At 56.7% G+C, this 27630-nt stretch overlaps 12 protein-coding genes across 12 annotated transcripts; 8 read left to right on the top strand and 4 right to left on the bottom strand.

Moving 5' to 3' along the window:
- Positions 1 to 9: 9 nt before the first annotated feature.
- SPBR_06684 (uncharacterized protein) lies at positions 10 to 2444 on the bottom strand (the record flags this gene model as incomplete). Its single annotated transcript, XM_040764940.1, has 6 exons — positions 10 to 267; positions 385 to 1873; positions 1973 to 2146; positions 2214 to 2223; positions 2303 to 2327; positions 2400 to 2444. The coding sequence occupies 6 exons, from the start codon at positions 2442 to 2444 to the stop codon at positions 10 to 12; spliced, it is 2001 nt and encodes a 666-aa protein (XP_040616602.1).
- An 884-nt stretch (positions 2445 to 3328) lies between these two features.
- On the top strand, positions 3329 to 4091 carry SPBR_07777 (uncharacterized protein; the record flags this gene model as incomplete). Its single annotated transcript, XM_040766031.1, has 3 exons — positions 3329 to 3372; positions 3495 to 3893; positions 4064 to 4091. 3 exons carry the CDS (start codon positions 3329 to 3331, stop codon positions 4089 to 4091), a joined length of 471 nt encoding a protein of 156 aa, XP_040616601.1.
- Positions 4092 to 5159: 1068 nt separating this feature from the next.
- Positions 5160 to 7172, top strand: SPBR_06863 (uncharacterized protein; the record flags this gene model as incomplete). The annotated part of the gene is made up of 4 exons (XM_040765119.1): positions 5160 to 5344; positions 5524 to 5564; positions 5636 to 5799; positions 5883 to 7172. 4 exons carry the CDS (start codon positions 5160 to 5162, stop codon positions 7170 to 7172), a joined length of 1680 nt encoding a protein of 559 aa, XP_040616600.1.
- Positions 7173 to 7429: 257 nt separating this feature from the next.
- Positions 7430 to 8419, bottom strand: SPBR_07599 (uncharacterized protein; the record flags this gene model as incomplete). The annotated part of the gene is made up of 1 exon (XM_040765853.1): positions 7430 to 8419. One exon carries the CDS (start codon positions 8417 to 8419, stop codon positions 7430 to 7432), a length of 990 nt encoding a protein of 329 aa, XP_040616599.1.
- A 685-nt stretch (positions 8420 to 9104) lies between these two features.
- On the top strand, positions 9105 to 10057 carry SPBR_07636 (adenylate kinase; the record flags this gene model as incomplete). Its single annotated transcript, XM_040765890.1, has 2 exons — positions 9105 to 9261; positions 9348 to 10057. The coding sequence occupies 2 exons, from the start codon at positions 9105 to 9107 to the stop codon at positions 10055 to 10057; spliced, it is 867 nt and encodes a 288-aa protein (XP_040616598.1).
- Positions 10058 to 11509: 1452 nt separating this feature from the next.
- SPBR_07591 (short-chain dehydrogenase/reductase) lies at positions 11510 to 12511 on the top strand (the record flags this gene model as incomplete). The annotated part of the gene is made up of 1 exon (XM_040765845.1): positions 11510 to 12511. The coding sequence occupies one exon, from the start codon at positions 11510 to 11512 to the stop codon at positions 12509 to 12511; it is 1002 nt and encodes a 333-aa protein (XP_040616597.1).
- A 377-nt stretch (positions 12512 to 12888) lies between these two features.
- On the top strand, positions 12889 to 14227 carry SPBR_07304 (flavonol synthase/flavanone 3-hydroxylase; the record flags this gene model as incomplete). The annotated part of the gene is made up of 4 exons (XM_040765558.1): positions 12889 to 13312; positions 13392 to 13684; positions 13777 to 14112; positions 14153 to 14227. The coding sequence occupies 4 exons, from the start codon at positions 12889 to 12891 to the stop codon at positions 14225 to 14227; spliced, it is 1128 nt and encodes a 375-aa protein (XP_040616596.1).
- A 1467-nt stretch (positions 14228 to 15694) lies between these two features.
- SPBR_06897 (glycoside hydrolase, family 76) lies at positions 15695 to 17653 on the top strand (the record flags this gene model as incomplete). Its single annotated transcript, XM_040765153.1, has 1 exon — positions 15695 to 17653. One exon carries the CDS (start codon positions 15695 to 15697, stop codon positions 17651 to 17653), a length of 1959 nt encoding a protein of 652 aa, XP_040616595.1.
- A 573-nt stretch (positions 17654 to 18226) lies between these two features.
- On the top strand, positions 18227 to 19265 carry SPBR_07565 (small subunit ribosomal protein S11e; the record flags this gene model as incomplete). The annotated part of the gene is made up of 3 exons (XM_040765819.1): positions 18227 to 18343; positions 18445 to 18505; positions 18958 to 19265. The coding sequence occupies 3 exons, from the start codon at positions 18227 to 18229 to the stop codon at positions 19263 to 19265; spliced, it is 486 nt and encodes a 161-aa protein (XP_040616594.1).
- Positions 19266 to 20151: 886 nt separating this feature from the next.
- Positions 20152 to 21238, top strand: SPBR_07516 (uncharacterized protein; the record flags this gene model as incomplete). The annotated part of the gene is made up of 2 exons (XM_040765770.1): positions 20152 to 20685; positions 20744 to 21238. 2 exons carry the CDS (start codon positions 20152 to 20154, stop codon positions 21236 to 21238), a joined length of 1029 nt encoding a protein of 342 aa, XP_040616593.1.
- Positions 21239 to 21569: 331 nt separating this feature from the next.
- SPBR_06637 (uncharacterized protein) lies at positions 21570 to 24161 on the bottom strand (the record flags this gene model as incomplete). The annotated part of the gene is made up of 1 exon (XM_040764893.1): positions 21570 to 24161. The coding sequence occupies one exon, from the start codon at positions 24159 to 24161 to the stop codon at positions 21570 to 21572; it is 2592 nt and encodes an 863-aa protein (XP_040616592.1).
- Positions 24162 to 24986: 825 nt separating this feature from the next.
- SPBR_07497 (mannosylphosphorylation protein (Mnn4)) lies at positions 24987 to 26089 on the bottom strand (the record flags this gene model as incomplete). The annotated part of the gene is made up of 6 exons (XM_040765751.1): positions 24987 to 25050; positions 25113 to 25546; positions 25605 to 25749; positions 25801 to 25824; positions 25886 to 25895; positions 25957 to 26089. 6 exons carry the CDS (start codon positions 26087 to 26089, stop codon positions 24987 to 24989), a joined length of 810 nt encoding a protein of 269 aa, XP_040616591.1.
- Positions 26090 to 27630: the final 1541 nt, after the last annotated feature.

Below are 27630 nucleotides of genomic sequence, written 5' to 3'. Positions count from 1 at the left end.
GCAGCTCCCTCACAACTGCACGCTGGTGGAGGGGGTGCGGTTGGATGGCCCACGGAGATGCGCCGACGAGCCTTTGAACAGGCTCTGCCAGATGTAGGCCTCGCTCAGCAGCAGCTCAATGTCCTTTTCCGTCCAGTCGCGCGTCGGCAGCGACTGCAAGAACATCATTATCTCCTGAAAGTCCATGCCACACAGCTTGCTCGACCACTTGACGAGAAACGCGGCGCAGACGTAGAGATGGAACTCGGAGAAGCCGTTTTCCTCAGCCTGTCATAATATGTCAGCTACATTGTGTGCCCTCATATAGAAAAAAAAGGAAAAGGAAAAGGAAACGAAGAAAACAAACACAAGACCAGGAACAGGAGAAGGCGAACGACGACTTACCATATATGTATCCCACATGCGGATGGTGTTCTTGACGCTGATCTCGCGCATCAGCAGGCAGTTCATCCACCGGAAACTGAACTGGATGAACTCGACGTGCTCCTTCTCCAGGTGCTGGGCCAAGGGCGCATCGATCCGCGATGTCAGGTCCCGCAGCGCAGCCACCTGCCGCTGGATCCCCGGCTGCGCCACAATGTAGTGGTCTTGGATGCCGTCCAGCAACTTGGTCAGACACCAGAACGAGTCCGCCTCCACCGCATCGAGCACCGCCCGAGGCAGCTGTCCAGGGTCCATGCCCGTTTCAATGTCCGGGTCGGCAATGTACACGCCCAGAAACACCTGCCAGAACGGCGTCACCAGATCGTTGATGCCCTGTACGTAGCCGCTCGCCGGGTGCCGCACCGCCCACACGTACAGGATGCGCTCCAGGGACCGCTGCGTCGCCTCGTACCCGTAAAGCTCAATGTGCGGGTTCGTCCGCGGCACGTCAATGCTGATCTGGTGCCACACGGCCTCGTCCAGTCCCCGGCCGCGGTTGCTTGAGGGCATGTTGCTGGCCGACGCTTTTTGTCCCGCCGCACTGCCGGACAGTCCACTACCACCACCACCATTACCACTCCGGTCAAACGCCTGTCGCACACCATCCAAGTATTCCTTCCGTTTCCGTTCCAGCGTGGCCACCCGGCGTTCACTACTGGTCGGGAGATAGCTCAGGAGCAGCTGCCAGGTCATGGCCCGTACCTCCTGCGGGATGCCCGACCAGGCCAGGGACCGTAGGTCGGCTAGCGGGATGGTGGACGCCTGCAGCAGCTTCTTGAAACGGTTGATTCGGTGTATTCGCGAGTTGATCGCCTCAATCTCCTTTGTGGTCGCGTTTGGTGGTATGGCAGTGTGGTCAATCAGGTGTAACGCGTTGGCTGGGTCGCGCAGAATGTCCTTGTACTGCGGCCGCAGGATCTTGCCTTCGCTCTTCTTGGGAACCGGGTAGGACGGCGCGGGACGCTCGACAGCGATGTCGGCACTGTTTGAGTAGCGCCGGGTCTGCAACCCGCCGAGGGGTGACGCCATGTCATCGCCGAAGTCGTCGTGGTCCAGTGTCGCGAGGGACGCGCTATGGCTGCCGCTCTGGCTGTCGCCGTGACTGCCGCTTCCGCCTCCAAAACTGCCACCCAAACTGCCACTGATACTGCCACGGCCACCAAGACCACGGCTCGGTACTGTGGTGGAGCGTCTGTTACCTCCACTACCCGCCTCGCCGCCTCCTGCCGCGGCCGCCATCCGCCTTGTTCGTCGCTTCATATTGGACAGGCTCGGCAGGCCAAAGTCGTCGCCGTCGTCTTCATCGTAGCCGTACACATCGTCCGACTCGTCGGCGTTCCAGTCGTCGTCGGTGTTCGTCAGAAAGTTCTTGTAATTCCGCGGGTTCGACTTGGACGCGCCGTGTTTTGGTGGTGGTGTGTTGTGGCTGTTGGGGGCGGTGTGCTGCTTGCTGGAGGAGGGTGGAGTTCGTGGCCGTCCAGAGGACGAGCTTGATATGTTTCTACAAACTCCGGGTCAGTAATAAAGGACCCTAGAAGCAGCTCAGTACCCAGAGTCCGAATCCCAAAGTCCATCGGCGACATACAGAGAATCAAACTTGAGAATGTCGGCGTGCGAGTAAGCTGCTCCGACGACAATACCGGGATCGCGCCGCCCGCCGCTATCGGAGCTCGTCTTAGGCGCGGTCTCGCGGGGCGGCGGTCGCCAGAAGGGTGATGTGGAACTGTAGATGTGTCAGTACGTATGCATGACAGCAGCGGACGCACAGGACAGGCGCAAAAAGCACTTACTCGGCTCTGTCTGCGCGAGAGAACGAAAGCAGAAGGTTAGTAAACAAACGGCGCATTGCAGTATACGACAAGGTCCGACGTCAACATACCAACTTGCACCATCTCCTGTTGCTGCTGGGAGCTTGTCAGCACGGAGCACTGTCACATAGACTTGAGGAACATCAGTCAACATGCAAGGCAGCTCACCTGCTGATTCGGCGGCTTCTTGCCGCCGCCCGAGGAAGAGAACATCTCGGAGTCAGCGCTGGGCACGGCTCTGCTGCTGGGGCGGTCGCCGAGACGGGTTCATATGCTCATTGTGGACAAACGGCCAGGCAATGGAAGGTCAAGCTCGATCAGACGGTCGGTCAACGGCGGTCACGAAAGGTCCGCAAGACGGTGAAAAAGGAGAGGGGCGAGTCCTCGGCCACGAGTATAGGAGCTGTGTCGATGGCGAAGCGGGTCGGTCTGCAAGTCCTGCTGCAGTGTGCGAGCGCTTGTTGTCCGTTTCTCAGTCGTTTGGGAGCTCAAAGGCACATCGACGTCACTCTCAATGTCCGCTTTCGTCTCGTCGTTCGCTCCGCAGGCGGCTTGCCCAGGTTCGAGGTGAATTGGCTGTTGTTGAGTCCCACTAGCCGGTTTGGGGCCAGGTGGCTCACAGGCGGGGGATTGCGCATGTGAGCGGTGGACCGGTGCCGTGCATTATACAGTATGTTTTATTTTCCGCACAGTATGGTTTTGGACGACTCTTAGCCTCAGGCAGAAAGATAGCCCCGTGTGCACCGGCTCGTTGGTTCCTTCCTCACAACAGCATGCTACATTAGTGAGCTCAGGAGGGGAAGGTGCGATGATGCGGCGCCCTCCGAACCCAGTAAGATACCTAGCTGCCCTGCCCTTTTCCTTCGTTGAAGCTAACCCGCAGCGCTCCGCTCAGCTTCCTACAAACTTCTCTTCTCTTTTGCACCCATCGTCAGTCCAACGTTCCAACCAGCCTCCCTGTATCAGCATTTTTGTATTTTATTTACGACTTGCGCCTCTTTCGCATTTGCGCGAATTGTTTGTTGTAGGATAGAGAAAACGAACAGCTCTCGGCGCACAGCTTCGCGACGCATCGTCCCCGAAACACAGCCGCGACCATGACAGAGCCCGAGAACTTTGACGACGAGCTCTTCGCCGACTTGTGAGTGTTCATCAGCTACGTGGATGGGAGCAGCGCGAACTCTTCTGGACTTGATGGGGGCATCTCAGTGGCAGAGAAGGGCGGCCGAATTGAATGCGTTTGCTGACGTGTCTCACCCACAGGTACAACGATGACGAACCCTCCGCACCCCGAGCGCCCGCCGCAGCGCCCGCACAAGCCGCTCCGCCCGTAGTTGCATCATCTGCCGCACAGGAACCGGCAAGCAATGACAGTTACGGCGATGACGCCGGCGGCCAGGGCGTTGGCGACTACGACGACTCTGCTATGCAGTACGACGATGACGACGACGAAGTGGACTTCAACCTTGGCAACGGCAGCAGCAGCAATAAGAACGCTGGTGCCGGCACAAACGCCGGCGCAGGAACTGGTGCCGGATCCGGTTTTGGGGCTGGTCAGCATTCAGAAGAGACACCACAGCCAAGCGGCGGTGGCCAGTTTTCTGGCGGCCCAAGGCCAGGACTGCTGGCGAACAAGGTTGGTCCCAACTCCAAAGAAGATGGGTACGTATTTTTCCTTTGCGATGACGATTGTTGCGTTGCGAGGGCCACCTCGTCTTATGGTCGATTGCGTTCGTGTATCTTTTGCGTGGCACTTTTGGTTCTTCATTTGTTGCCTAAACCCCATAAGTTTCAAGTGTTCAATTTTTCCCTTGCGGCTCTGGTTTGAAGAGGGGGGAAACTGCTGGTCTCGGTCAGTGATTTGGACAAGAAAAAAGGAAGAGAAATACAACCTCGATTTGCCAATGGGGATGCAAAGGAAAGTATGGAGATGTTTGGCGGGGAAGCACTCGGGGGCAGCTTCTGATCCTGCGGTCGGCTGTGGCCGAAGCCAAAGAGCGAGGTCAAGCCTGGCGAGCCTTTTGTCCTTTCGAATCCGAGCCATTTCAATTTCAATGAGCTCCAAGGCACGAACGTGTTTATACTCTCTACCCGCTGTATATCTGCCCATAGACTGGTTGGGTGCCTGTCCACTGGCCTCCATGGCGGAGCTGGGGATGACAATGCCCAGACAGGTCGTTTTCCGTGCTGAGTAGCCAAAAGACGAGACGGCCATTGGCTCCACGCTGGTTTGTTGTATGCAAAGAGCTGGACAGACAGGAGCACTTCAGACAAGTACCTAGCTTTTCGGTAGCCATGACTTGCCAGAGAGCCCAGACAAATAAACAGACAGCAAGCAGACAGCAGACAGCAGACAGCAGACAGCAGACAGCATATCCGCAGAAGCAAACAGACAGTCAGACAGCTCTTCAAGAAAAACAGTCAAAGAAAAAGAGTGTTCCAGACTCACAAAAGAAGAAAGAAGAAGAAAAAGAGTCAGAGAATAGGAGGCCAAAAATGTCAAGGCGTGTCCGATGCATCAACAACAACACACCGCAACTCTGAACAGACAACCTGTGTTGCCGTGTGAAATGCTTTTGCATCACCGTCTATCTTGTCACTTTGACCTTTTATGTCTTTTGAGTCTATTGTCGCCATTGTGTTTCTTGCATCGGCCTCCTTTGTATTCTGCCTCTCAGCCCAATCCGCCTCCCAACCCTGCTATCACTTTGTCCTCAGGTCGTTCTCACCTTTTTTCGCCCGAACATTACTGCGTACTCCTAACTTTTATGACTTTTCTTGTTTTGCTTTTCCTTGTGTTTTCTTTGTACGCTGTCAAAACCAAATGCCCAATTGCTTTCCCACTCCCCGAGTTCCTCTCACAATACTTCGTCCGACAAAAAACCTGCGTCAACATCACCCGACTACACCTCATTCCATTTCAGCACGATGCCGCCCGACCCTGTGCTTTTGCGGAGCGACAGGTTTGAATTCTGTGAGGTAGATGATTTGCTTCACGTCTTCACCGCACAAACCGCCCATTTACCACCGCCTCCCGGCTACGCCAACTGGGCCGCAAGTGCCCTGCCGTGGACGCCGGAGGATGACTCGACGGCAGTCCGTCGGCGGCTCGCGTATGTGTCTTTGTTGCTTCATTCCAGGCTTGCAGTGCAGCCTTGCATTTATTTCGGATGGGTTTTGGTTCGATGGCAATCGGTTTTGTTCCTCTCTTATTTGCTCGTTTTCCTGCTTTTATCAAATCCGGCTCTGTGTCCACAACTGAAAAACAAGACAGATGCTAACTTCAACACAGAAAGATGTTTATCGGCGGCCTGAACTGGGAGACAACGGACCGTAAGTCTGCCACTCATCGTGCCACAGTCCCATCGGTCAAGACCAGCGTCGGCTAATACACAGGGAAACAGAGTCACTCCGCGATTACTTCTCCCAATTCGGCGAGGTACTCGAATGCACTGTTATGCGCGATGGTCTTTCTGGTCGCTCGCGCGGCTTCGGCTTCCTGACGTTCAAGGACCCCAAGACGGTCAACATTGTCATGGTCAAGGAGCACTACCTCGACGGGAAAATTGTACGTACTGAAAGCGGCAGGGTTAGAAACAACAACGGCAACGATGCCCGAACTAACGTCGCTCTCTTGTCTCTTCCGTCCAGATCGATCCCAAGCGCGCCATTCCCCGTGACGAACAGGAAAAGACGTCGAAAATATTTGTCGGTGGCGTCTCGCAGGAAACCACGGACCAGGAGTTCAAGGAGTACTTTGCTCAGTTTGGCCGCGTCGTCGATGCCACGCTTATGATGGACAAGGACACTGGCCGGCCGCGCGGTTTTGGCTTTGTGACATTCGAGTCCGACGCCGGCGTGGAGGCGTGCCTCTCTACGAACCTCGAGATCCACGGGAAGCCCATTGAGGTCAAGAAGGCGCAGCCCCGTGGCAACCTTCGCGAAGACGACGACAACCGCCGTGGTGGCCCCGGCGGCAACAAGTTCCGCAAGGGTCCGATGGGCGGCTACGACGAGCAAGGCGGCAACAACCAAATGGGCGGCGGCGGCATGGCCGGCGGCATGACGCCCCAGGTCATGGCCCAGTACTGGCAACGCATGCAGCAGTATTTCGCCGTCATGCAGCAGCAGATGGCCATGAACCGCGGCATGGGTGGCGGCAACGCGATGCCCAACATGCAGAATATGCCCAACATGGGCAATATGGGCAACATGGGCAGCATGGGAAACATGGGCAACATGGGTAATATGGGCAACATGGGCGGCATGGGCGGTATGGGCGGCATGAACCCTGGTATGAACCCTCAGATGATGCAGATGATGCAGATGCAGCAGATGCAACAGATGATGAACCGCAACGGCGGCGGCCCTGGGGCTCCCGGCGGGCCCGGCGGGCCTGGCGGGCCTGGCAACACTGGCATGATGCCCCAGATGATGGGCCAACAGCCCTTCCAGGGTGGTCCTGGTGGCGGGCCCGGAGGACCCAACGGGCCGAACAGTGGACGCGGCAATTTCAACGCCATGGACCAGCAGATGTTTGAACAGAACAAATACGAACAAGGCCAGCGTGGTGGCAGCGTTGGCCCGGGTGGCGGCGGTCCTGGTAGTGCCACGGGCGGCGGCGGCGGCAGCAACGGCGGCCAGTCGCCGTGGGGTGCGGGCAATGGCGCCGGCGGTGATGGCTCTTTTGACGACGGGAGCAATGGTGGCGGCAACAACGGCGGCAACGGCAACATGAACCAGCACCAAGGCGGCCGCGGCGGCTTCCTCCGCAATAACAACAACGACATCAACCGCAACGGGCCAATGGATCCCAACAATGCCCCGCCTGCTAACGCGCCGACCGGGCCGAAGAACGCCGGACGGCCTGGTGCGAACTATCGGGGCGGCGGCCGAGGCGGCGGCGGCGGCAACCGCGGTTATCACCCCTACTCGCGGTAGTTGGGCGAGAGGCCCAACGTAAACAGAATGAAAAGAACGGACTTGGAAAAGCAAAGCCGACAGCGGACGCGGCCCCTCTCCAGAGCATTGACATGTGTACCACCAACAGCTTTTACTTGATAGTTTACTTAGTCTGTGTTGTCATATGGTTCTTTATTGAATTTTTTTACGATTTTTTCTTCGTTTTTCATTTCTATTCCAGGTGCTTTTTGTACGAGTCGTGGTCACGTAGGATTATCGTGTACACCTTAGTCTCTTTATAGACCAGGCAGCTCATGCATATATAGCTTTGTAAAACCCTCGGCCGGCGGCTGCAGCCAGTTCTTCTCGTCGTACGTCGTGCCTTGGCCCTCGATAACGTGGAAGGTATAAATGATACGGCCCTTGTCGCTCGTGTTCTTCTCGCTCTTGTGCAGCAGGTTGCCGTGGATCAGCACCAACGAGCCGGCCTTGACCTCGCCCAGTACATATTTGCTCGCATCGTCTTCGGCGGAGGGGGCGATTAGACTGCCCCTTGGAGCAGCACTCTCCTTTGGGAACTGTGGACCTGGGTTGTCGACGATGTGGGTGCCGGTCCGATCGTCCCGACGCATCAGACGCTTGCGGACAGGCGCCGTTTTGTGAGAGCCGGGCCAGAACGACAGGCAGCCGTTGCTCACTGTGGCGTCCTCCAGCGCATACCAAAACCCCACGGCGCTCGGCGGGTCGGTGTACAGAAAGGTGCTGTCCTGGTGCGGCGGCACAGCGCCGCCAATCTCGGGCTGCTTGCAGATAACCATGCTCTGGAGGCATCTCGGGTCGTGAAAGCCGAGGCTCCGCGCGATCGGTCCCACGGGGTGAGCCTCGGCAAATTCCGGGGTTGTGTCCTTGTCTTTGGGGGATGTCACATTGGCAAATACTGGGTTCAGGACGTGAAGGTAGTGGCCGATCTTGTTGACCGCGCGCTCTTTGGGCTTGGCCAGCTTGCCCGTCGTCGCATCAAACGCGTCCTCCTCGAGGAAGAAGCGCACCTGGTCGCCCGACCCCAAAAAGTAGTCATCACCAACATGCTCCTGGCCGTCGTCGCCGCCCGTCTGGAACTTGGTCAGCGGGTGGCCCTCGAGCGTGAAGTCTTCGGCGAGCAGCCGGTGCGTCTCCTGCAGCAGGGCGGCAACGGCCGCAGGCGGCAGCGCATCCGGGATGATAAGGTAGCCGTCACGGTCAAAGGCGGCCACCTGCTCGGGAGAAAGACCCGGCTCGACAGCCATTGTGGGTGTTTGGTGCATGCAATGAGCGTCAGTTGTGACGTGACGAGAACTGCAGCCGGGAAATATAGTAATCAGAGTCAGGACGGCGGCGAACAGGGTGCGGAGTGATGCGAAAACAAGTGAAACGTGTGAAGCCGTTGTTGACGAGAAGCTCTTACCGGGCCAATCGTGATCCACCACCCCGCAATGACCGACAGATGCCGCCTGCCGCCGTTTAGCAGTTGCCTTGGCTCCCCTGGGCGAAAACGGATCTGGCGGTGCACGCGGCTGCGCTAAACCACATGGGGGAAGGAACGATGAGGAGCGCACGAAAGCACATGGTTAAGCGGACAAAGGAAAGGGAGCAGGCGCGACTGGTGAAGAGCGAGACATGTGCGCCCATGTGAACCATGCTCCGTTTAGCAGAGGCCGAATAAGGAAACGACCCACCCCTGCAGCTTATGGGTGTTCTCGGCCCCCGCTCTTGCCTTGACAACTTTCGTTGGGGATCTCCTGCCGGTCCGATATTACTGTGCTCCTTCCAGTCCTACGATTTTACAAAGCACACATTCCTTTATCGTACTGTTCGTGTCCTTTTTCTTCCTTTTTTTTTTTTTTTTAATCTCTCCCCATTTTGACGGGTTTGTTTTCGGCTACATTATAGTTTTGTTTTATCCCCGTCTTCTCAACAACTCGCCACAAGAACATGCGAATCCAGAAGGCTGCGCGCGTCATCCTCGTCGGTGCACCAGGCGTGGGCAAGGGCACGCAGTCCGAGCGCCTCTTGGGTCGCTTCCCTCAGCTTGCGCATCTGAGCTCGGGCGACCTGCTGCGACACAATGTGAAGACGCGGACGCCCCTGGGTACGTATTTTGCCGTATTGTTTGCGTTGCGACTTGCTCTCCGAACCTCGGACTCCGCTAACAAGTGTCGCTTTTCGCCCCCACAGGCATCAAGGTCGAGAGCACCATGAAGGCGGGTGGCCTCGTCTCCGACGACCTCATCCTGCGCCTGATTCGCAACGAGCTCAGCAGCCGCGGCTGGCTCACTCACAATGGCCGCCCACCCGTCATAACCCTAGCCTCTGCAGGGCTGTCCAGTGGCGCCGACCCCGAAACGGTAGCCGACTCCGAGGCCGGCGTCGCTGCGTTCCTCTCACAACAGTCCACACCGGACCCGACAACAAGCACTGTAGCCTCCTCCTCTTCTGCCTCGACGACTGGCCTCTCCGACGACCCCTCTGCTTCCTTCTTGCTCGACGGCTTCCCCCGCACGGCCAGCCAGGCGGCCCAGCTCGACACCTTTGTGCCCATCAACCTTGTCGTGTCGCTCAAGACGCCCTTTTCTGTGATGCTAGCGCGCATCAGCGGCCGCTGGGTCCATGAGCCGTCCGGCCGTGTCTACAACGAGACGTTCAATGCGCCCAAGGTCCCCGGCCGCGACGACGTCACCGGCGAACCGCTGGTCCGCCGTGCCGACGACAGCGAGGCGGTCTACCGCGCGCGCTTCAACAAGTTTGAGGAAACGAGCGCGCCGCTGCTGGACCACTACGCGCGGCAGGGCGTGCTGTGGGAGGTTGAGGGCATGACCAGCGACGAGATCACGCCGAAGCTAGTAGCCGAGTTTGAGCGGCGGTTCTGCACATCTCAGGACTGCTAGTGATCCGTTATAAAACATACGCCAACAAAAGGCAACTGCCAAAGGGACAGAGAACCGGTCTCTCATAATGACGGAACGGAAGGACATGATCTATTACGCGTATCTTGGGTTTGCATTTCTTTAATCATCTTCTCGGGCTTTTTGTTTGCGGTCTTTTGCCGACATTTCGTTTTCCTTTTTCTTCTTCTCTTGTATTTTCATTGGTTGCTTTCTGTGCTTTTCATGGCGTTTCTTTGGCGGCACCTGCTCGGACTCGTCCTCAACAAGAGACAGCTCCTCGAGCCACATCGTTTTATGAATTTCTGTCTCACCTCCCATGTTCCATAGTAACTCTATTTGCGTATACCGACGCCATCTACCAACATGACTGCCTCTCGAACATCTCTTCTCCTCATTGACCTTCGCCTTGGCGGCAAACAAGGACTCTTCTTCTCATGTACACATTTCTAGCCACCTCGTAGCTGAAATATTGAACTCGGACACGGAAACACCCCGAAAACCTGTCTTGTACTCTTTAAGAATTCTGCTGACGCGTAGAATCGACATTCTGCAGTTAACTCCGGAGAAAGAAAATAAGTACTCTGCACGAACACGGCGTGTTCCTTCGTCACCTGTCATCACATGAGAACAACCCCCAGACTGCCAGGATGCACGGACATATTCTGCGCTGAGACCGATTAAGTCCAGATCGCCCTGAAGGCCTGCAGACGGATGGGACGGTTGGTTTGTGTGCCGTTTGTGTCAAGGCGGCTGCTGATTCGTTCCCGGCAGTGCAAAGCCTAATGCAAGGCGCACGGGCTACCTGCCGACACTCTCTATAAACTCCGGTAATCAAAGACGACATACGGACTTGCGCTGTGCATCGTCAGCGCTTTACGCCTCCTGCCGAGCGGCATGCACAAGCTCCGTCAAATGGAACTAATTGGGAAGGTGGCGGCCTTGGCCCCAACAACGACGAGTCGGGCAGGGGCGAGCCTCTGGGACAAGGCGAAGAGGATCCTTGTGTTGAATGCACCTTCCATTAGCATGTAGTTGCCTGTTACTCTGTGGGCCATTTACTGCAGCTCGTCCAGCCTCTGCCAAACCGGCCACTTCTGCATCGCCAGCATCTTTTCGAACGACATCTCTCAAGTATATGCGTACAAACGATACGAACACGAAGTCCGGCTCCATTGAGGAACTATCGCTCTTCTGTGGAGCACTCCATAGTCTATGGCGATGGCTTCTTCCCACTCCTCTGCTTTTCTCTCCGCCATTGATCAAGATGGCTCGACTATATAAGTATAAAAGAGCGCTCAGGATCCTGCTGCCATCTTGCGCGTTCTTGCTACTCATAGTTCATCTCTCAGGCAGTCAAATTTGCTTTCCTTCTTACACCTAACGCTCAATCTCCATTGACTTTGCGCCCTTTCTACACTTCCAAGCATGTCTTGCTACGCTGCCTCCTACATCATGTCAGACCTCAAGGGTCCTGGCGATGCCCGTCCGACTGCTCTCGACATCATCCGTGATGAGAAGCGCGAGAACGCGTTTGTTGGCAAGGTCGCCGTGATCACGGGCTGCTCCTCGGGCATCGGTCCCCCGACTGCCGAGGCTTTGCTGGCCACGGGTGCCACTCTCTACTGCACAGCCCGCGACGTCGAGAAGGCCAAGAAGGCTCTGGCACCCCTTCTGAGCAGCGGCCGTGTGCACGTCCTGTTCATGGACCACACGGACCTCTCCACGGTCAAGGCAGCCGCCGACGAGATCCGCCGCCGCGTATCGGCCATCAGCCTCCTGATCAACAATGCCGGCGTCATGATGGTGCCCACACGCACCGAGACCAAGGATGGCTTTGAAATGCACATGGCCACAAACCACCTGGCGCACTTTTACCTGTTTTGTCTGCTGCGCGACCACCTCGAAGCCGGCTCTGCACCCGACTTTGCCAGCCGCGTCGTCAATGTCGCTAGCTCGGGCCACCGCTGGGCGAAGCCGGATCTGGACGACCTCCAACTGGAGAAGGAGGGCGCCTACACGCCCATGGCCGGCTACGCGGCGTCCAAGACTGCCAATATCTACATGGCCAACGAGATCGACCGCAGGTACGGCTCAGCCACAAAGGCCATCCACGGTTATAGCCTTATGCCCGGCGGCATCCGGACGCCGCTGCAGCGCCATTCAGAGGAGTTTACAGAAGAGGCGCTCAAGAAGCCGGAGCTGCGGCTCTATATGCGGAGCCCCGAACAGGGTGCAGCCACGAGCGTGTTTGCCGCCGTGGCACGCGAACTCGAAGGCAAGGGCGGTGTCTACCTGGAGAATTGCACGTTGGCCGCGGCGTTGACAGCCGACCACGATTTTGCGGGTGATGATGGCATTTTGTACGGCTATGCACCGTGGGCTTTTGACCCGGCCAAAGAGGGCAAGCTGTGGACGAAGAGCCTCCAAGTGGTTGGTCTACCAGAGGACTTCTAAGGGCCTAGCCTGCCTTTAATGTTGACACTGCCAGTCCCGCCGAACAACTTGAGGCAATACAATGTATCCCCCTTCAGACTGAAAGTCACTGTCGTTTAAGTCATAATTTATAAAAGTGTCTACTTGGATAATAATAAACAATTATGTAAAGTAATAGTTGTCGCCATGAAGGTCAAAGAAATGAAAGTGATTGGTTGTCGTCGGTTTGCTGATGGCATGCATAATTCTATGTACTTCTGTACAGGGCTGTCTAAATTCTAAATAGGCAGTAGCTGATCACGGCATTGGCTTAGGTGATCACAGCCTCGTTGCAGCCCCTCCATTAATGCGCGCAAAGAGCCAACGTACAAAACGACAACCGCGCAATCATCAACGACATGGCGGCACCCGAATACACTCGCGTCCAGCTAAACACGCTTGCGGGGCACGAGTACCGCCGCGTGTCAAAGGCACCGACGCGCCCGGCTACCGCGGACGAGATCCCCGTCATCGACCTCGAGGGCATGTGGTTCTACAAGAACAGTTCCAGCAGCACACAGCTTCCCGACACGCAAGGCACGTCAGATGCGGCGAAAAAGCGCATCGCCGCTGCCATACGCAAAGCCGCGACGGGTGCCGGCTTCTTTTACGTCGCCAACTCTGGCATCCCCGACAGCGTGACGGACGAGGCGGTCGCACAGGCCAAGCGCTTCTTCCAGCAGCCGTTGGACGACAAGATGAAAGTGCACTCGCGCATCGACCCGCTGGGAAATGGCTATTCGCCAATCTACAGCAGTTTTATCAACCGGTCTGAGACGAAGGGTGCGTGCGTGTGTGTGAACTGTCCGCATAATTTGATATAAGGTGTGTGGTTGTACTGACGCCAGTTCGCGCTATTCAGACCTCAAGGAGGGCTTCAACTTCCGCTACCTGGCCGAGTATGACCCGATGCACCAGGGCCCCCATGCCGAACGCGATCCTACGCAGTCGCCTGGCAGTGCCTGGACCTGGGAGCAGAAGACAAAGTACCTGTCGGGCTTCAACGAGGCCACCGTCGCCTGGTGGCAGAACTGCCTGGAGCTGTCGCGCGGCCTTGTGCGGCTGTTTGCGCTCGCGCTCGCGCTGCCCGAAACATACTTTGACGATATTACCACGTACCCGGGCTCCGACGGGCTGTTTATCTGCTATCCTGGGGTGGGGAGGGGGCGACGCAGGAGTCAACGAAACAGAGCGACGATGCGAAAAAGGACATTGACGTCGGTATAGGTTCACACACGGACATGCAGTGCTTCACGCTTCTGTGGCAGGACGAAAGCGGCGGCCTGGAGGTGCTGCTCCCGAAAGACAGCGACAGCGGCAACAAGCAAGACGACCCTGTCTACGAATGGGTTGGCGCCACGCCACGCCCGCGCACGCTCGTCGTCAACATTGCCGACTTCTTGCAGCGGCTGTCCAACGACCGCTTCCGCTCGACGGTACACCGCGTCTACAACCGGAAACCAGGCGCAAGATACTCGATGCCCTTCTTCTTCGGCTTCAACTACGACGCAGAGTGTGCCGTTGTGCCGACGTGCGTGGACGAGACACATCCAGCCAAGTATGCGCCGATATCATGTGGCAAGGTGAGTCGTTCATGGTTCCCTCGACATCGTGTCCTGGTAGCTGACGACCCTGCAGTGGCGAGATGAGCGCATGAATCTGGCTCGGACCGTTCCCAGACCAGCAGCAGCTTCTTGAACAATTGTCGATCGAAAGTGAAAGGCAACGGACAAAGCAAAATCGGCAAGCCTTGCGAAACCAACTGTCTGAACAGCCTCTTGCCATGTGCGCATGAGGATGGGTAAGATGGTGTGTTGGAAGAGAGGGTGTCGACCGAGATCACAATGGCACGCGTACAGTCGGATAGCAGAGACATCCCCCTTAACCCATTTTTCTTTTGCGTCGCGCTCCGCGACATGTCTGTATTTATGGAGTCTCCGTCACAAGTCGTAGTTCGCTTGCCAGCCGCCTTTGGCGTCTGCATGTTTCACTTTAAAGCCCGGTCACACGATGCCCAGATGACCCTATGCAGACCATACAGCCATCACGGAAAAAGAAGTGTCTAAAAACGGTAAGGCTTTGGTTCTGTCGACTTTTGTCGGCAAAGAAGCCTTGATCGAGTTGGCGAGCTGTCTTGCATCTGGCTCGTTTGGCTCGTCAAAGGACCCTGCTGCGTGACCCCAGCTTCCCCGCAGCTACCCGCTAGCAACACACTTGCTGCACCTGTTGGGCAACGACTGCGGGAAGTCGGCGTGGCTAGTGGGCTTGTTGCCCTGTATGGAAGTCGTGTTGAAGGTCACTAAGGGAAGGAACGAGCGGATTTGGCGGGGTGGAAGCGACGCAATGCATGGCAGGAGCGACTGTGGCGAAAGCGCCAATCAGGCTGGAGTAGCCCGACGACAGGCCAGTCCCGCCAAGGCTGTCTTCTGTGGCCTGGCCCTTTCGTCACTCCGGCCATCTTCGTTTCCTTGCCCATTTCTTACTTTGGTTTCTTAGATAACTTTGCCGTTCATTTTGGGCATCGTCTGGTTGGTTTGCCTTATTCATCAGCGACGTACCTGCTCCTCCCAGACAGCGAGAAATCCCCGGTCGCACCTGCGAGGCACAGTCCCACGAGGCCTGCCTTTTCGGGTTGCATCGCCCTGTTACAGCAGGTGCTGTGTGGCCGTGGTCGCCGTTGATCTCCAGTTTTCTCTCGCCAGGAACAGGGGGCGGGTCCCCAGTTTTCGTTTTCTGGACTCTCTGATACCCTGCCCGTATTACAGCCATTCTCTTGGCGCTACCCTTTGTCCACCTTCGCTTGGCTAGCATTATCCCTCATTTATCATTCTTTACTTTCCTTGCCGGCATCCTACATATCTGCGCCATACACGGCGTGCCGGCCGTCTGCATTTGTCCGCTGCTTCATCACCATCTTTCCACTGCACGGCATCTATCAACGTATCCCAACGACCGTTCATTCTCCGCTGAGCGGCCACCTGCGTCGCCGACGTTGAACACATTGTTTACGGTCACAATCAACGACGGCAGGCCTTTCCACCATTGCACCAGGCCACCGCTCCATGTACCCAAGCGGACAACGACAGCCTGAACACCTCTCCGTGGGACCTTGATGCTTTGCAAAGACGCTCGTTACATAGGCCTGCCCGAGGACCTACCGTCGCCATGATTACGCGGCTCGCGCATCTTGCGTGTACGGCGCTGGCCGCCTCAACTGCAACTGCTGCTATTGTCGGCCCAGGCGGTGGTATCGAAATCGACACGGATTCAGACTCCGCCTCGTTCTCGCCGTCTCCAAACCCGTTCCTACCACAGCACATTCTCACAAAAACCCGCCTGCCCGCCGTAGAGTTGGCCAAGTTCAACGTCGTCGATGAGTTCCTGGAAGCCCTGCAAGTGATGCAGGACGACTACTTTGAGCCATGGCTGGGCCAGTGGCCCAAGGCCATTGACTGGACAGCCGCCGTCATTGGCACACACGTTGCAGGCGCCCTCAGCTCGCTCTCGCGGGGCTTGACGGCTGAGAGCGGCCTCAAGGAGAAAGAGAACCTGATAATGACATACTTCTCTCAGCTCCTCAGCTACTACTTTGGCCAGGACGCATTCGCTATCCGTAACGAGGCATACGACGACATGCTCTGGGTTGTGCTCGGCTGGCTTGAGGCGCTGCAGTTTATTGACCTTCACACCTCGCTCTACCACCAAACAGCCGCGGACAGCAACACCGCCGCCTCCGACATAATCGGCCTGCGCAACCAGTCGTGGTACGGCAACCTATGGACGCCCGCCTTTGCACACCGCGCCCGCATTTTCTGGGACATCGCCTCTCAAGGGTGGGATGACAAGCTGTGCGGCGGCGGCATGACCTGGAACCCTCGCCTCGAGCCGTACAAGAACGCCATCACCAACGAGCTGTTCATCGCGGCGTCTGCATCCATGTACCTCTACTTCCCCGGCGACGCTAATGATTCGCCGTTTCTCAATGCCAACGACCCACGGGCGTCCGACCCGCTCGCCAGCAGTGCGAACGCGACCGGCCATAGCAACAGCCCACACGAGGCCAAGCATCTCAAGTTTGCCCTTGACGGTTACAAGTGGCTTGCGCACTCGGGCATGAAGAACAAACAGGGTCTCTACGTCGACGGCTTCCACATCAGCGGCTGGAAGAACATCAGCAACCCCAACACCCGCTGCGACCAGCGCAACGATATGGTCTATACCTACAACCAGGGTGTATTGCTGACAGGCCACATTGGCATCTGGAAAGTGACGGGCGACGAACGGCACCTGTGGGAGGGCCACGTCCTGATCCAGAACGTCATCAACGCCACGGGCTACGACCTGGTCCGCGATGGGCCCATTGACGACATTGCCGACCTTGAGCCGGGCCAGCTGTCGCCATGGCGTGGCCTGGGCCGGGCGGGCGTCCTGGAGGACCAGTGCGACGTCGGCGGCCACTGCTCACAGAACAGTCAGACGTTCAAGAGCATCTTCTTCCACCACCTGACCGCGTTCTGTGCGCCCCTCGACACGGCGTACGTCGGCACGCACCCGGACGGCAGCACACAACAGTCGCCGCTCGCGCGCCAACTCTACGAGCGCACGCTGAACGACCACACAAAGGCCTGCGCCGTCTACCTGGGCTGGATCCGGCACAACGTCAACGCGGCCCTGGCGACGAAGGATGCCGACGGCAAGTTTGGCATGTGGTGGACGGCCGGACTGCTCAAGATCAACTCAACGTCACTCGAGGCCTTAGGCGACACGAGCCCCGAGGGTCCCGGTGTCGACTACCGCACATATGGCGTGCCAAATGACGACCTCTGGGTCTCGACTCCCGTTGACAGCGAACTGCCGACGGCACCGATCCTGGACGAGCCGTCGTATCGTGGCGGGGGCCAGGCGCCGTTGACGGGCGGGCGCGCAAAGAGCGGAAAGCGCACAGGGCACGCTTCTGGGGACGATCGCGACAACAGCGTGAATGCACCGCCCACGCTGGCGGGCCATCCAACGGACCCCAATACCCGTGGTCGCGGTCGGACCGTGGAAACACAAGCCGGCGGTCTTGCTGTTCTCCGGTGTTTTTGGGAGATATCGCAGCGTGCATCACATATTGACTTATAAGTTTGTCTTGGGTTTTGGATTTGGACTTTGGATTTGGCTGTTTTTTATTTCATGCATGTGGTACGGTGGCATTTGGGTACAGAACCAGAACGCTTTGTACCTGACAGGCGTTTTTATTAGCGTGTATACTTACCGATATCATCCATACGTTTTGTTTACGAAGCACGAACTCATTCTCTGTGGACCTGTAGTTGACACTAGCCACACTGTGCAACTGTTAGCGGTCGCCTGCAGGGCGCCATTGGTGTACTTGACACAGCGCTCCACTTCTAATGAACTTGCCCTCCCACAACTTTCGTTTTTTTTTTTACCTGCGAGTAAGTTTTTCCGTTCCGCGCCCCCGAAAAGAGGGTCTCTCTGGCAAAAAGCGACTCCACCCAAAAGCCCATCACACGAGAAAAACCCAGAAAAAATTAAGCAGCGCCGGTTGGAAGAAAATAGAGGCTACTGAGATTTCGTGCTTTTTACTCTTCTGTTTTGCAGTGCCCCCCAATCTCGACAATCTCGACACCCATCGACAAACCACGACAACTTCTTCGTTCTCCGACAACAAGCCCCCAAACAGTCGTCAAGATGGCCACCGAGCTTACCGTCCAGTCGGAGCGTGCTTTCCAGAAGCAGCCTCACATTTTCCTGAACTCCAAGACCAAGGTCAAGACTGCCCGCCCGGGCAAGAACGGCCGGAGATGGGTGCGTGGCAGACGATTGCCTCTTGAATCACCCTTTGCGTACTTTTGTGTCCGTTGCTGTTGAGGAGGACCTGTTGCTGACCTGGGTGTCGATAACTGCAGTACAAGAACGTTGGTCTGGGTTTCCGGACGCCCAAGACTGCCATTGAGGGCAGCTACATCGGTAAGTCTAGACGAAGAACGGTGAAGATGAGTGAAGAGGACGACAACATCATCAGGAAGCGAATCGACAACTCTGGCCGGCCGAACGAATAGCGACGGAAACAGCGACGCGAAGAAGGAAACGAGCTGGCGAACATCTGGCGAATGTGACATGGAAATCGTGGACGACAATCGTGGCATTGAAACTACTCGGAGACCGTGACGAAAACTGTACTAGACCGTCATGCGACTTCGAATGGCAAGGACGAACATGAAGATACTGTCGCCAGTCCGTGCAGAAGAACGGAAATCGTTGCAAGGAACACATTCACGTCGCGAGACAAACGTCCCACAGCAACGACAACGGCCAGAGTGCTCGACGTGAATTTCGGCATGATTGACGCTTGGATATTGAACGTTCGCGGTCAACCACGAAGCAGACAACCAGTTGCTAACCACTGGCCCCCCATACAGACAAGAAGTGCCCCTTCACCGGCCTCGTCTCGATCCGCGGCCGCATTCTGACCGGCACCGTCGTCTCCACCAAGATGCACCGCACCATCATCATCCGGAGAGAGTACCTGCACTACATCCCCAAGTACGCCCGTTACGAGAAGCGCCACACGAACCTCGCTGCCCACTGCTCCCCGGCTTTCCGTGTTGAGGAGGGTGACCAGGTCACCGTTGGCCAGTGCCGTCCCCTGTCCAAGACTGTCCGCTTCAACGTCCTGCGCGTCCTGCCCCGGACGAGCAAGACCGCCAAGTCGTTCAGCAAGTTCTAAGGGATGTGTGGCATTTACAAAACAAAAATGGGGGGGACCTATGGTGTTTGGCATTTTGTTGTTTTTTTCTCTCTATCGCCCTATATCAACCTTCCAAAAAACTTCTTTTTTACACACCCCATGACAAACGAAAAAATCCACGCAACTTGACTATCACGACCGACTTTTTTTGTGTGACTTCGAATACAACGGCGAGCAAGGGCAGGCAAGCAACCGACCTTTTGCGGCCTTGGGAGCTGTTACACTTCTCTTATATCGTTGTTTCCCAAGCTCGACTCGGCTAGGAACATGTCCGTGAGGCAGACCGTGGCTGAGACCGAGAAGGAATGACGTGAAATAGAAGAAAGCACACAAAGAGACATGCGGACGGAATGAACGAGGGGATCGGAGGAACAATGACGGCAGAGGAAGGGCGTGAGAGCTGCAGGATTGGGATCTTTCTGTACTCCTCGCCCTGGTGTTTTGTTTTTACTAGTTATGAAACGGGCAAAAACGGCCCAGGGAAAAAGTGATCTGGTAGCCAATGCAAAAAAAAGTAATAAACTACGCGATGAGCCAACGTGATGCGAAGGTGACCTGACATGAACGAACGTTACAGATGTGTTGTCGTTGCGCCGTACTTTGTGCAGAGTCAACTCTTCTATTCAGTGTGCAAAAGCGCCCACGTGACCTTGAAGTTGGAATTTGGGCTGGCACTTTCCGAGTCAACAGAGTGGGGGAAGGAAGTTGCCAATCGCGATAGCGGCTTCGAAAAGCAACTACCAAAAAAACGCCAGCAGACGTAGAAGAGACAACGGTTGCATATTTTCGACCGCAGACCTTCGTATCACGTTCGCCTGCACCTCCCTTCTTACTCGTTGCCAATTGACCTACGCACACCCTTGGCATGGGCTGGTTCGACGGCCTCTTCAGCGGCGGAAGTGCCAGCACCGGCGGCTCCTCGTCCGATCCGTTGGCGAAGCTCGATCCGAAGCTGCGGGATTTCCTCCAGAAAGAGTCGCCGCTCAAGTACCAGCAACAGGAGCAGCAGCAACAGAAGCAGCAGAAATTACAACAACAACGACAAAACGCGACACAGCGACCGCACAACCCATCACAACAGCCGACCGACGCCGACCCATCACAGCCTACCGTTCCCTCCGAGAGCTTGTATCAGGATGGCCGCTATGCCGACCTGTGGAAGACGTACCGGCCACTGGCTGCTGTGGAGGCCGACACCAAGTCCGAGCACGAGCGCCTGATGGATGTGCTGGACGCCTACAAGGACCGACGCGCGCAGATTGGCCGGGCCGCGCTGGAGAACTGCGCGCTCGAGCAGATTGAGTGGAACGAGTGCATCAAACACGGCCCGCTGACCAGCCGCATGACCATGTGCAATGCCGAGATGAAGAAGTTTGAGCGGTGCTACAACATGCAGTCGGTATGTCAATGCTACAGACGAATACGGTAGACTGCCCGTTCACGAGCTAACAAGCCAGCGACTGCTCAAAGCCTTGGGCTATCTCAACGCCTACGACCGCTCGCCCGAGATGGACGAGCGCATCCAGGTGCACGCCGACGCGCTATTCCACCGCATGCTCGAACAGGAGGCGGCCGTCGAAAAGGCCAAGGCGGAAGGCCGGCCAGTACCCGCGGTGGACTTTGCGAGCAACATTACACTTCCCAAGGCCGCGGGACAAGCGGGGGCTACAACGACATCCGTCACGGCTGGTGTGGCATCACTCCCACCCATTGGGTCCGACCCCAGCATCCCCGAGGACCTGCGCAAGCAATGGAGTGAGAAGCTCAGCAAGCTGCCCGAGGCGGAGCGCCCTGCCGAAGAGGCGGCGATGCGTGCAGAACTGGCAGCGCATGCCGAAATGTCGGAGCGCGTGACAGTACTGCGGGCAGCACAGGCGGCAGCGCGGGAGCAACGCAAGGCCGAAGGCAAGGCGACAATCAAAGACCGTGTGTCGGGCTTATTTGGGCACTAGGAAGGAAGCAGAGAAAGAGACAAGAGTCATAAGGACGAGAGAAGATTTTACGAGCAAGCAACTTTTGTATATTAGCAACAACATGCATAAAAAAGAGTGCAAACAGGGGAAACGATATCAACCGGGGCACTTTGGGACACCTGGAGACAAAACTGGTACAACACCATCTCACACCTTTCACGGCATAGACTAAAGAATCACGATCACGCATTGACGAGGCAATTTAGGAGAGAAGCACAGAGTATGAAAGCATGCGAACCGTTTTCTAGTCATCACGTCATGATCACATATGTACACAAATGGTCACCATCGTACAACACTACCAACCAACCTAGGCAGCAATGGCCTTTGGCTTCAGCTTCCGGCCCTCGAGCAAGACGGCCGTGCGCTCCAAGAAGTCGTTGAAGTCGACCAGCTGCTGCAGTGTGCCGCCGCCATGCAAACTACCACTGCCGCCCGACACCTGCTCAGCGATGCGCCGCACAGTCAGCTCCAGATTCGCCAAGTCGGCCGCCTTTTGCTGGGCGGGGGTCAGCTCAGGAGCAGCACGGCCCTGTTCGATCGCCAGGTCCAAGTCGTGCATCGTGGACGAGATGTTGGCCGTCTTCATGGCTTGGCCGACGCGGTCTTGGTGCTGCGCGCGCAGGGCGTCCATGCGCAGGGCGACCTGGTCGCGCTCGGCACGGATGCGCAGGATCTCCTCGCGCAGGGCCAGCTTGCTCTTCTGGGCGGCACGCACACGCTTGCGCAGGGCGTGCAACGCGTCGACGGCGACGGCTTGCTCGAGCAGACGCGAGCGCAGCTCCATCTGGAAGGACTCGATGGCGCGGCGGGCCACAATCGCTTCTTTGCGGGCCGCAGCCAGTTGGCCGTCGTCTCCAGCCTCTGCCTGCTGCTGGCGCAGTTGCTGGTGCTTCTCGTGGAGCGACTGTAGCTTCTGCTCGACCAGGTCTTCGCAGATCTGGGCGAGCACGTCAACTGCATTGACACCACTGCGGTTGGCAAAGGACAGGTCGACGCCACCCGTAGCAAGCTCGTCGTTGTCGTCGCCGTCGTCGTTGTCGTCATCGTCGTTGCCGTTCGCGCCGGTACCGCGGCTCTTTCGCCGCAGTTGCGAAAAGCGTTGCACAGTAATGGGCACCGATTCTCCTTTGCCACTTCGACTAGCTGCCTTGCCAACACCTTCGAGATCCTCCCCCTCCTCCTCGCCGTGGATATCGTCGCCGTCGTGTTCGCCGGCATCATCTTGCCGTCGCTTCCGTTTGACGGATGCCTTGGCGTTGGTTGCCTTGGGCGGCCGTGGCTGCTTCTGAGTAGCTGTGCTTTGCTCCTGGTCTTTGCGCCGCCTACGCTTCGCCGCCGGCCGTGCAGCGGCCACTTCGGGCTCCTCTGCTCCAGGCTCTGTCTGCTTCGGATCCAAGCCAAGCTCTGGCGACGGCTCATGCGCAGTACCTCGCCGTGGTCGCTTCCGTCCAATAGTATTTGCTGCCTCAAGCGCATCGATCTCTTCGGCCTGCGTGTCTTCGTCTTCCTCCGCCTCCGCTTCTACTGCTGCAACTACGGACTCTTTTGCTTTTGCCTTGGCAGGAGGCCGCCCGCGTGTTCGCCGTGGCGACCGCACGGCTGGTTGTCTCGGTGAAGATGTCGGTGGCTGCAATGGCATCCGTTTTGTTGGCCGCGTAATTGGAGAGGACGAGGGAACGACAGACGCACGCTGAATGCGGCTGCTAGTCCGGCCCGTGGCTGGCGAAAGTGGCGGTGGCCGCTGTTGCTCTTGCTGCTGGTCGGGCGAAAGCTCGTCAGGTTCTTCTTCTGGCGCATTCTCTTTGTCTTTTCCATTTCCTTTCCGTGCGGGTCCTTGCGGTGTTGTTGATTCCGAGTTCTGGGACTCGCCAGACAAACGCGACGCTCCCGCCGCGCGTGCTGCGGCGCGTGCGGCCCGGGTACCAGCCGTAGACTTCCGGGCTAGGGGCGAGGAGGACGCGACCGTGCCGCCAGTTGCAGAGTTGTCAGGCGACTCGAGAACGACGGTCAGGGTGGGCGAAGACAGCTCGTCGGCACTATTAGCACCGCTTTCCTTGGACTTGGCCAGCGTCGAGAACACGCCGCTGCCACCTCTCGTCGTCACGCCAGCCTTTTTGCCTTGAATCCCCGCCTTGGTGGTTTCTGCAGTCTCCATTGCGGCCGCGTCAACCCCAACGCCACCAGTTGATGGCACGTCGACCACGGTCGATAGCTCCGGCGACAGCTCGTCCAAACCGCCTATGCCCCTGCGACTCCTTCGCATGGGAGGTGAGGAGGACGCAGGCAGTGGCGAGTTGGCACGTACTTCTGCTGCTGCTGCTGTTGTTGTTGGCGTCGGGGATGAAGACAATGCCGCAACAACTCGGTCCTTGGCGTTCGCTGCGCGGGATCCGCTCGACCGGCTCGACCGGCTGCTGCGACTGCTGCCTGCGTTGGAAAGAATCTGCTGCAAAGCCGCACTCCTGCTCGTGGCAGCAGCACTAACTACAGCGGCAACCGACTGCCGCCGCCCACTCCCAGGTGCATCCACGGGGCTTTCACTAATCTCCTCTTCCGCTGGCCGGTCTTGGGAATCTGTCGAGATGCGCGGTGCCAGCGCTGTCTTGGTTGCTATGGAACCGTGTGCGTCTCGTCCTCCTTCTCCTCCTCCATCTCCTCCTCCCCCTGGTGCAGCACGTCCGTCGTCACTGAGCCGTCTCCTCTTAGCAGACGAGTTGGGTGTTGCGCGCACAGCATCCGTCGGCTGAGCTGCGGACGTTGCTGCAGCAGGAGGTTCGTCCGTGCCCTCTGCTTGCGGAGAGGTGGCAGGTGCGTCGTGCGTCTCGGGTAGGGACATAAACAGGTCAAACGAAGCATCCTGGACCTGGTGTCGTTGCGCGCCGCGCATGCGCTGCTGCATGCGTTCTTCGCGTCCTAGCGGTGTTAGCGCATGGTAAGGCGACAGAGGCCACAAATGAGATGGACCTACTTGATGCCATCTGGGTCAGTCGTGGTGCCAATGCACCGCGTTTCCCAGTGTGTGCGTGGGATCGGTTGTCGTTATGGGTTATCGTGGACGGTGACAATCGCGATATGACTAAAAAAGGGTGGAAGCTGTTGGGCATGGAGAGTATACACCAAAACGGAGCTGCACGTGCGGTTTGACGCGTAATAACGGTTCACGGAAGGAAGGCGCGACGCGGGGATTTGACCACACTGAGGCCTAGCTCAGTTTGTCAGTTTTGGCATGCACGCGGTGCCAAGACCCTTAGCGCCTTCAGGGCACTTCTGTCGCAGCCTGTCAGCCCAAGCCTTGCTGTACTGCTCCGTAATTACAGAGCCAAACAATAATATGTCGCACAGAAGCACAAGGCGTTAGGGCGGTCTTCGGGACTTGAAATGTCAGATCAAGTCTTGGCATCTTCAGCCTCGTATTCAACGTCGCTTACACCATACTACCTCCTAGCACCATTGTTTTCGCTTAATTAAGCAATATAGCCAAACATCGGTTTTATACTCTCGTCGTAGTTATAGTGCAAGCGTGTTGGGTATACGCGAGAACAATGTACTGGAGAAACGACACAAAAAAACAAAATACAAGATGTGAACAGCCAATGCCCCGAACGCCAAGCCACATACACTGAAACAACCAACGCCGAAAATGAAACGTGACAAAGAAACAAAGATCAAGCTTCATCGTTTCCTCCTCTCATGCGCCGAGCTGCATCTCCTCCGCCAACGGCAGCTAGCTGTTCTTGGTCATCATCATTTTCGGTACCCATTCCATTTTTTCGTCGTCAAACTCATGACTATCATGTTAGTCGGAGAAAAGAAACAAGGAAGGTAGACGCTTGTGCCTGACGGGACTTACTCGTGAAAGTCTTTGTTGACCAGCGCCGAGGCACCGTACTCGGCCTCGAGTATCTCCCGGAACCGGTAAGGGATCTTGGCAGGCGCGCCCTCAAACATGGTGTCCCGCAACGGGTAGAGGTATGTGTCTCGGTACTCGTGGCCATCCTTGGACGTAAGCACACCCTCACCGGCCGAATGGCCGGGGTCGTAGCGCGCCGTCGTAATGTCAATAAACAGCCCTGTCTCCGTGTCGATCCAGCGCGCATCAATGACGTTGAGCCAGTCTGAGCGGTCGCGGTTGGTGTAATGTGGGTTGACCTCGAGCAAGTAGTCGCGGCCGTCGGGCAGCCGAGGCGTTTTGTAATGGAAGACGGACATGTTGTAGTAGGCGGCGAGGTAGTACATGCCGGGCTCGAGGACCTGCACGTCAATGTCCGAGTCCCACGGCATAATCTATGGAGTTAGCGGGCAAAGCAGATGGAAGTCGAAAGGAAAGTGGGCGAGAGCTTACCTGCCGATTCCACCACCAGCCGAGCAGCGAGCCATGCATGAGCCAGGTCTCGACACCAATGTCGGCAAAGGTGGACAGGTATGTCTGAATGAGGCTCTTGAGTGCCCGTTTCTGCTCGCTGTATTCTAGGACGCGGTCGGCAAAGCTTGGGAGGTTAGCCGACGGGACGAGACAAAAACCAAAAAGCAGAACATACCGGCCATCATAGTGTGGGTGGAAGCTGGGAAGGAGAAGTTAGTCACGGTCGGAAACGCCCATTATGTCGGCGCACACCTGCTCACATAGATTCGTCTAAGGTAACGCATTAGCCAATTATCAATATCTTCAAAGGGGTCGTCAACGTGCAACTCACGAAAATATTTCCCCGGTGGATCGCCTCCTCGTCCGCTCATGTCTTTGCGCAGTCGCCGGCGTACAGAGTTGAAGTCGGCGTCGGCCAGGGTCGTGCCGACAAGGGCACAGTGGATCATGCAGTTCAGACGCATGGTGGTAGACAGGGTGGAAGACGGCGCTCTGCGTTTGATGCCTTTGATGGAGGATATCGTGAAATGATAAGAAACAATAAAGTCTTGGCAATGAAGAATGGAAAGAACGACTGGTTCTTGGCAGAAGAAAAAGGAAGGAAAGAACGGACGACAGAACAGACGACGAGAAAATACAAACGCGGAAAGCAACCTGAATAATACAGTTTAAAAAAACGTTTTCCGTCTAAGGGAGACGTTGCCGAAAGTAAAGGAAAAAGGAAGGGAAAAAAAGCCAGCGGTGACCCCGACATCCAAAAAATAAAAGGGCAGTCTTCTCGAAAGAAGGAGAGAAGTGCAATCAGGAAACACGGGAGCAGAAAAGCGGTAGATTGGCAGCCAGAAAACAGGGCAGATGGGGATGCCAGAATAAAGCTAAATCAAATAAATCAAAGCAAAAGTAGACGGAGCAGCGAAAGGGACGCAAAGAAGAGACATGGCGAGAACGAACGGGCAAGACGTGATATTGCCATGAAACATCGGGGCTCAACCTTGCCCGCTCACAAGGGATAATTGTCTATTCCTGATGCCACGCTCATTCCTGTCCTCCTGCGACCGCGTGTGTGCCCCTCGCGTGCTCGTCTAGCTTTGCGGATCCAAACGGAGTGATGACGAGTCCCGAGACTAGGAATGCCACAAGTCATTGCAGTGGTGCGTGGATAGTGCGTGGGTGTCAACGTAGTGCGTGCTGGGATACTGGACGGCTGGAGCGAACGGGCATCCTTGACACTGTCGCGTGTAGGAGGGGAGGAACACAGAAGCTTGCACGAGGCGAAGAGACAGGATTAACCTTGCCATGGTATAACCAGTGTTCGCATGGAAACGTGCAAATAGTAGCCGCAACGAGATGCCCCGAAATAAGTCGCCATGTCAGTTTGCTTCGGTCCTTGTTCTCGTGATGACAGAACCCTGCACGCCGCGTCATCAACGAAAATAACGGGAAAAAGCAAGTGGCCGATCAATGCCCTCACTGCCGAAGGACCAGTAAGGCGAATCCCCTTATTTCACCAAGCTCGAGATCAAAGGGCAGCAGGAGGAAATGACTCTCTAAGCATCGAACAGGTGCATACACCCGTCACTATTTATCGCTTGGCACTTTCCATCTTCGTCGTCTTCTACATGCGGATCAAGATCGATGAACAGAGGTGGCCTTCTCTTCGCTTTGACAGGTGTGGATTCACCACTAGTCCCCGCTGTTCGTTGTGTCGTCCCTGTCAGCCTGTGTTCCTGGCGCGATCTAGGCCTGGCTGCCACTAACGCCGTCTAACAGGTAACAAGCCCCGATATCTGATGCCCATTTTCTGATCCATTCTCCTCTTCTGTACATTCGTACGTCGTATTGTTTTCGTCAAAGGCTGAGCTTTCCCGCCGCATGTCATCGTAGCCACTGATTGCCGTTGCCAAGACGTGCAGGGTTCGACCCTTGGCTGTGTTGTGCCAGTTTCCATCAGTTCATCCGTTCTTCTGCAGTTTTGTCAAAGGCCTCTGGATTTTAATTCGACGTT

This window comes from Sporothrix brasiliensis, assembly GCF_000820605.1.
Source record: "Sporothrix brasiliensis 5110 chromosome Unknown Cont20, whole genome shotgun sequence".
Classification (NCBI taxonomy): Eukaryota; Fungi; Ascomycota; class Sordariomycetes; order Ophiostomatales; family Ophiostomataceae; genus Sporothrix; species Sporothrix brasiliensis.
This window is presented reverse-complemented; position numbering and strand designations above follow the sequence as displayed.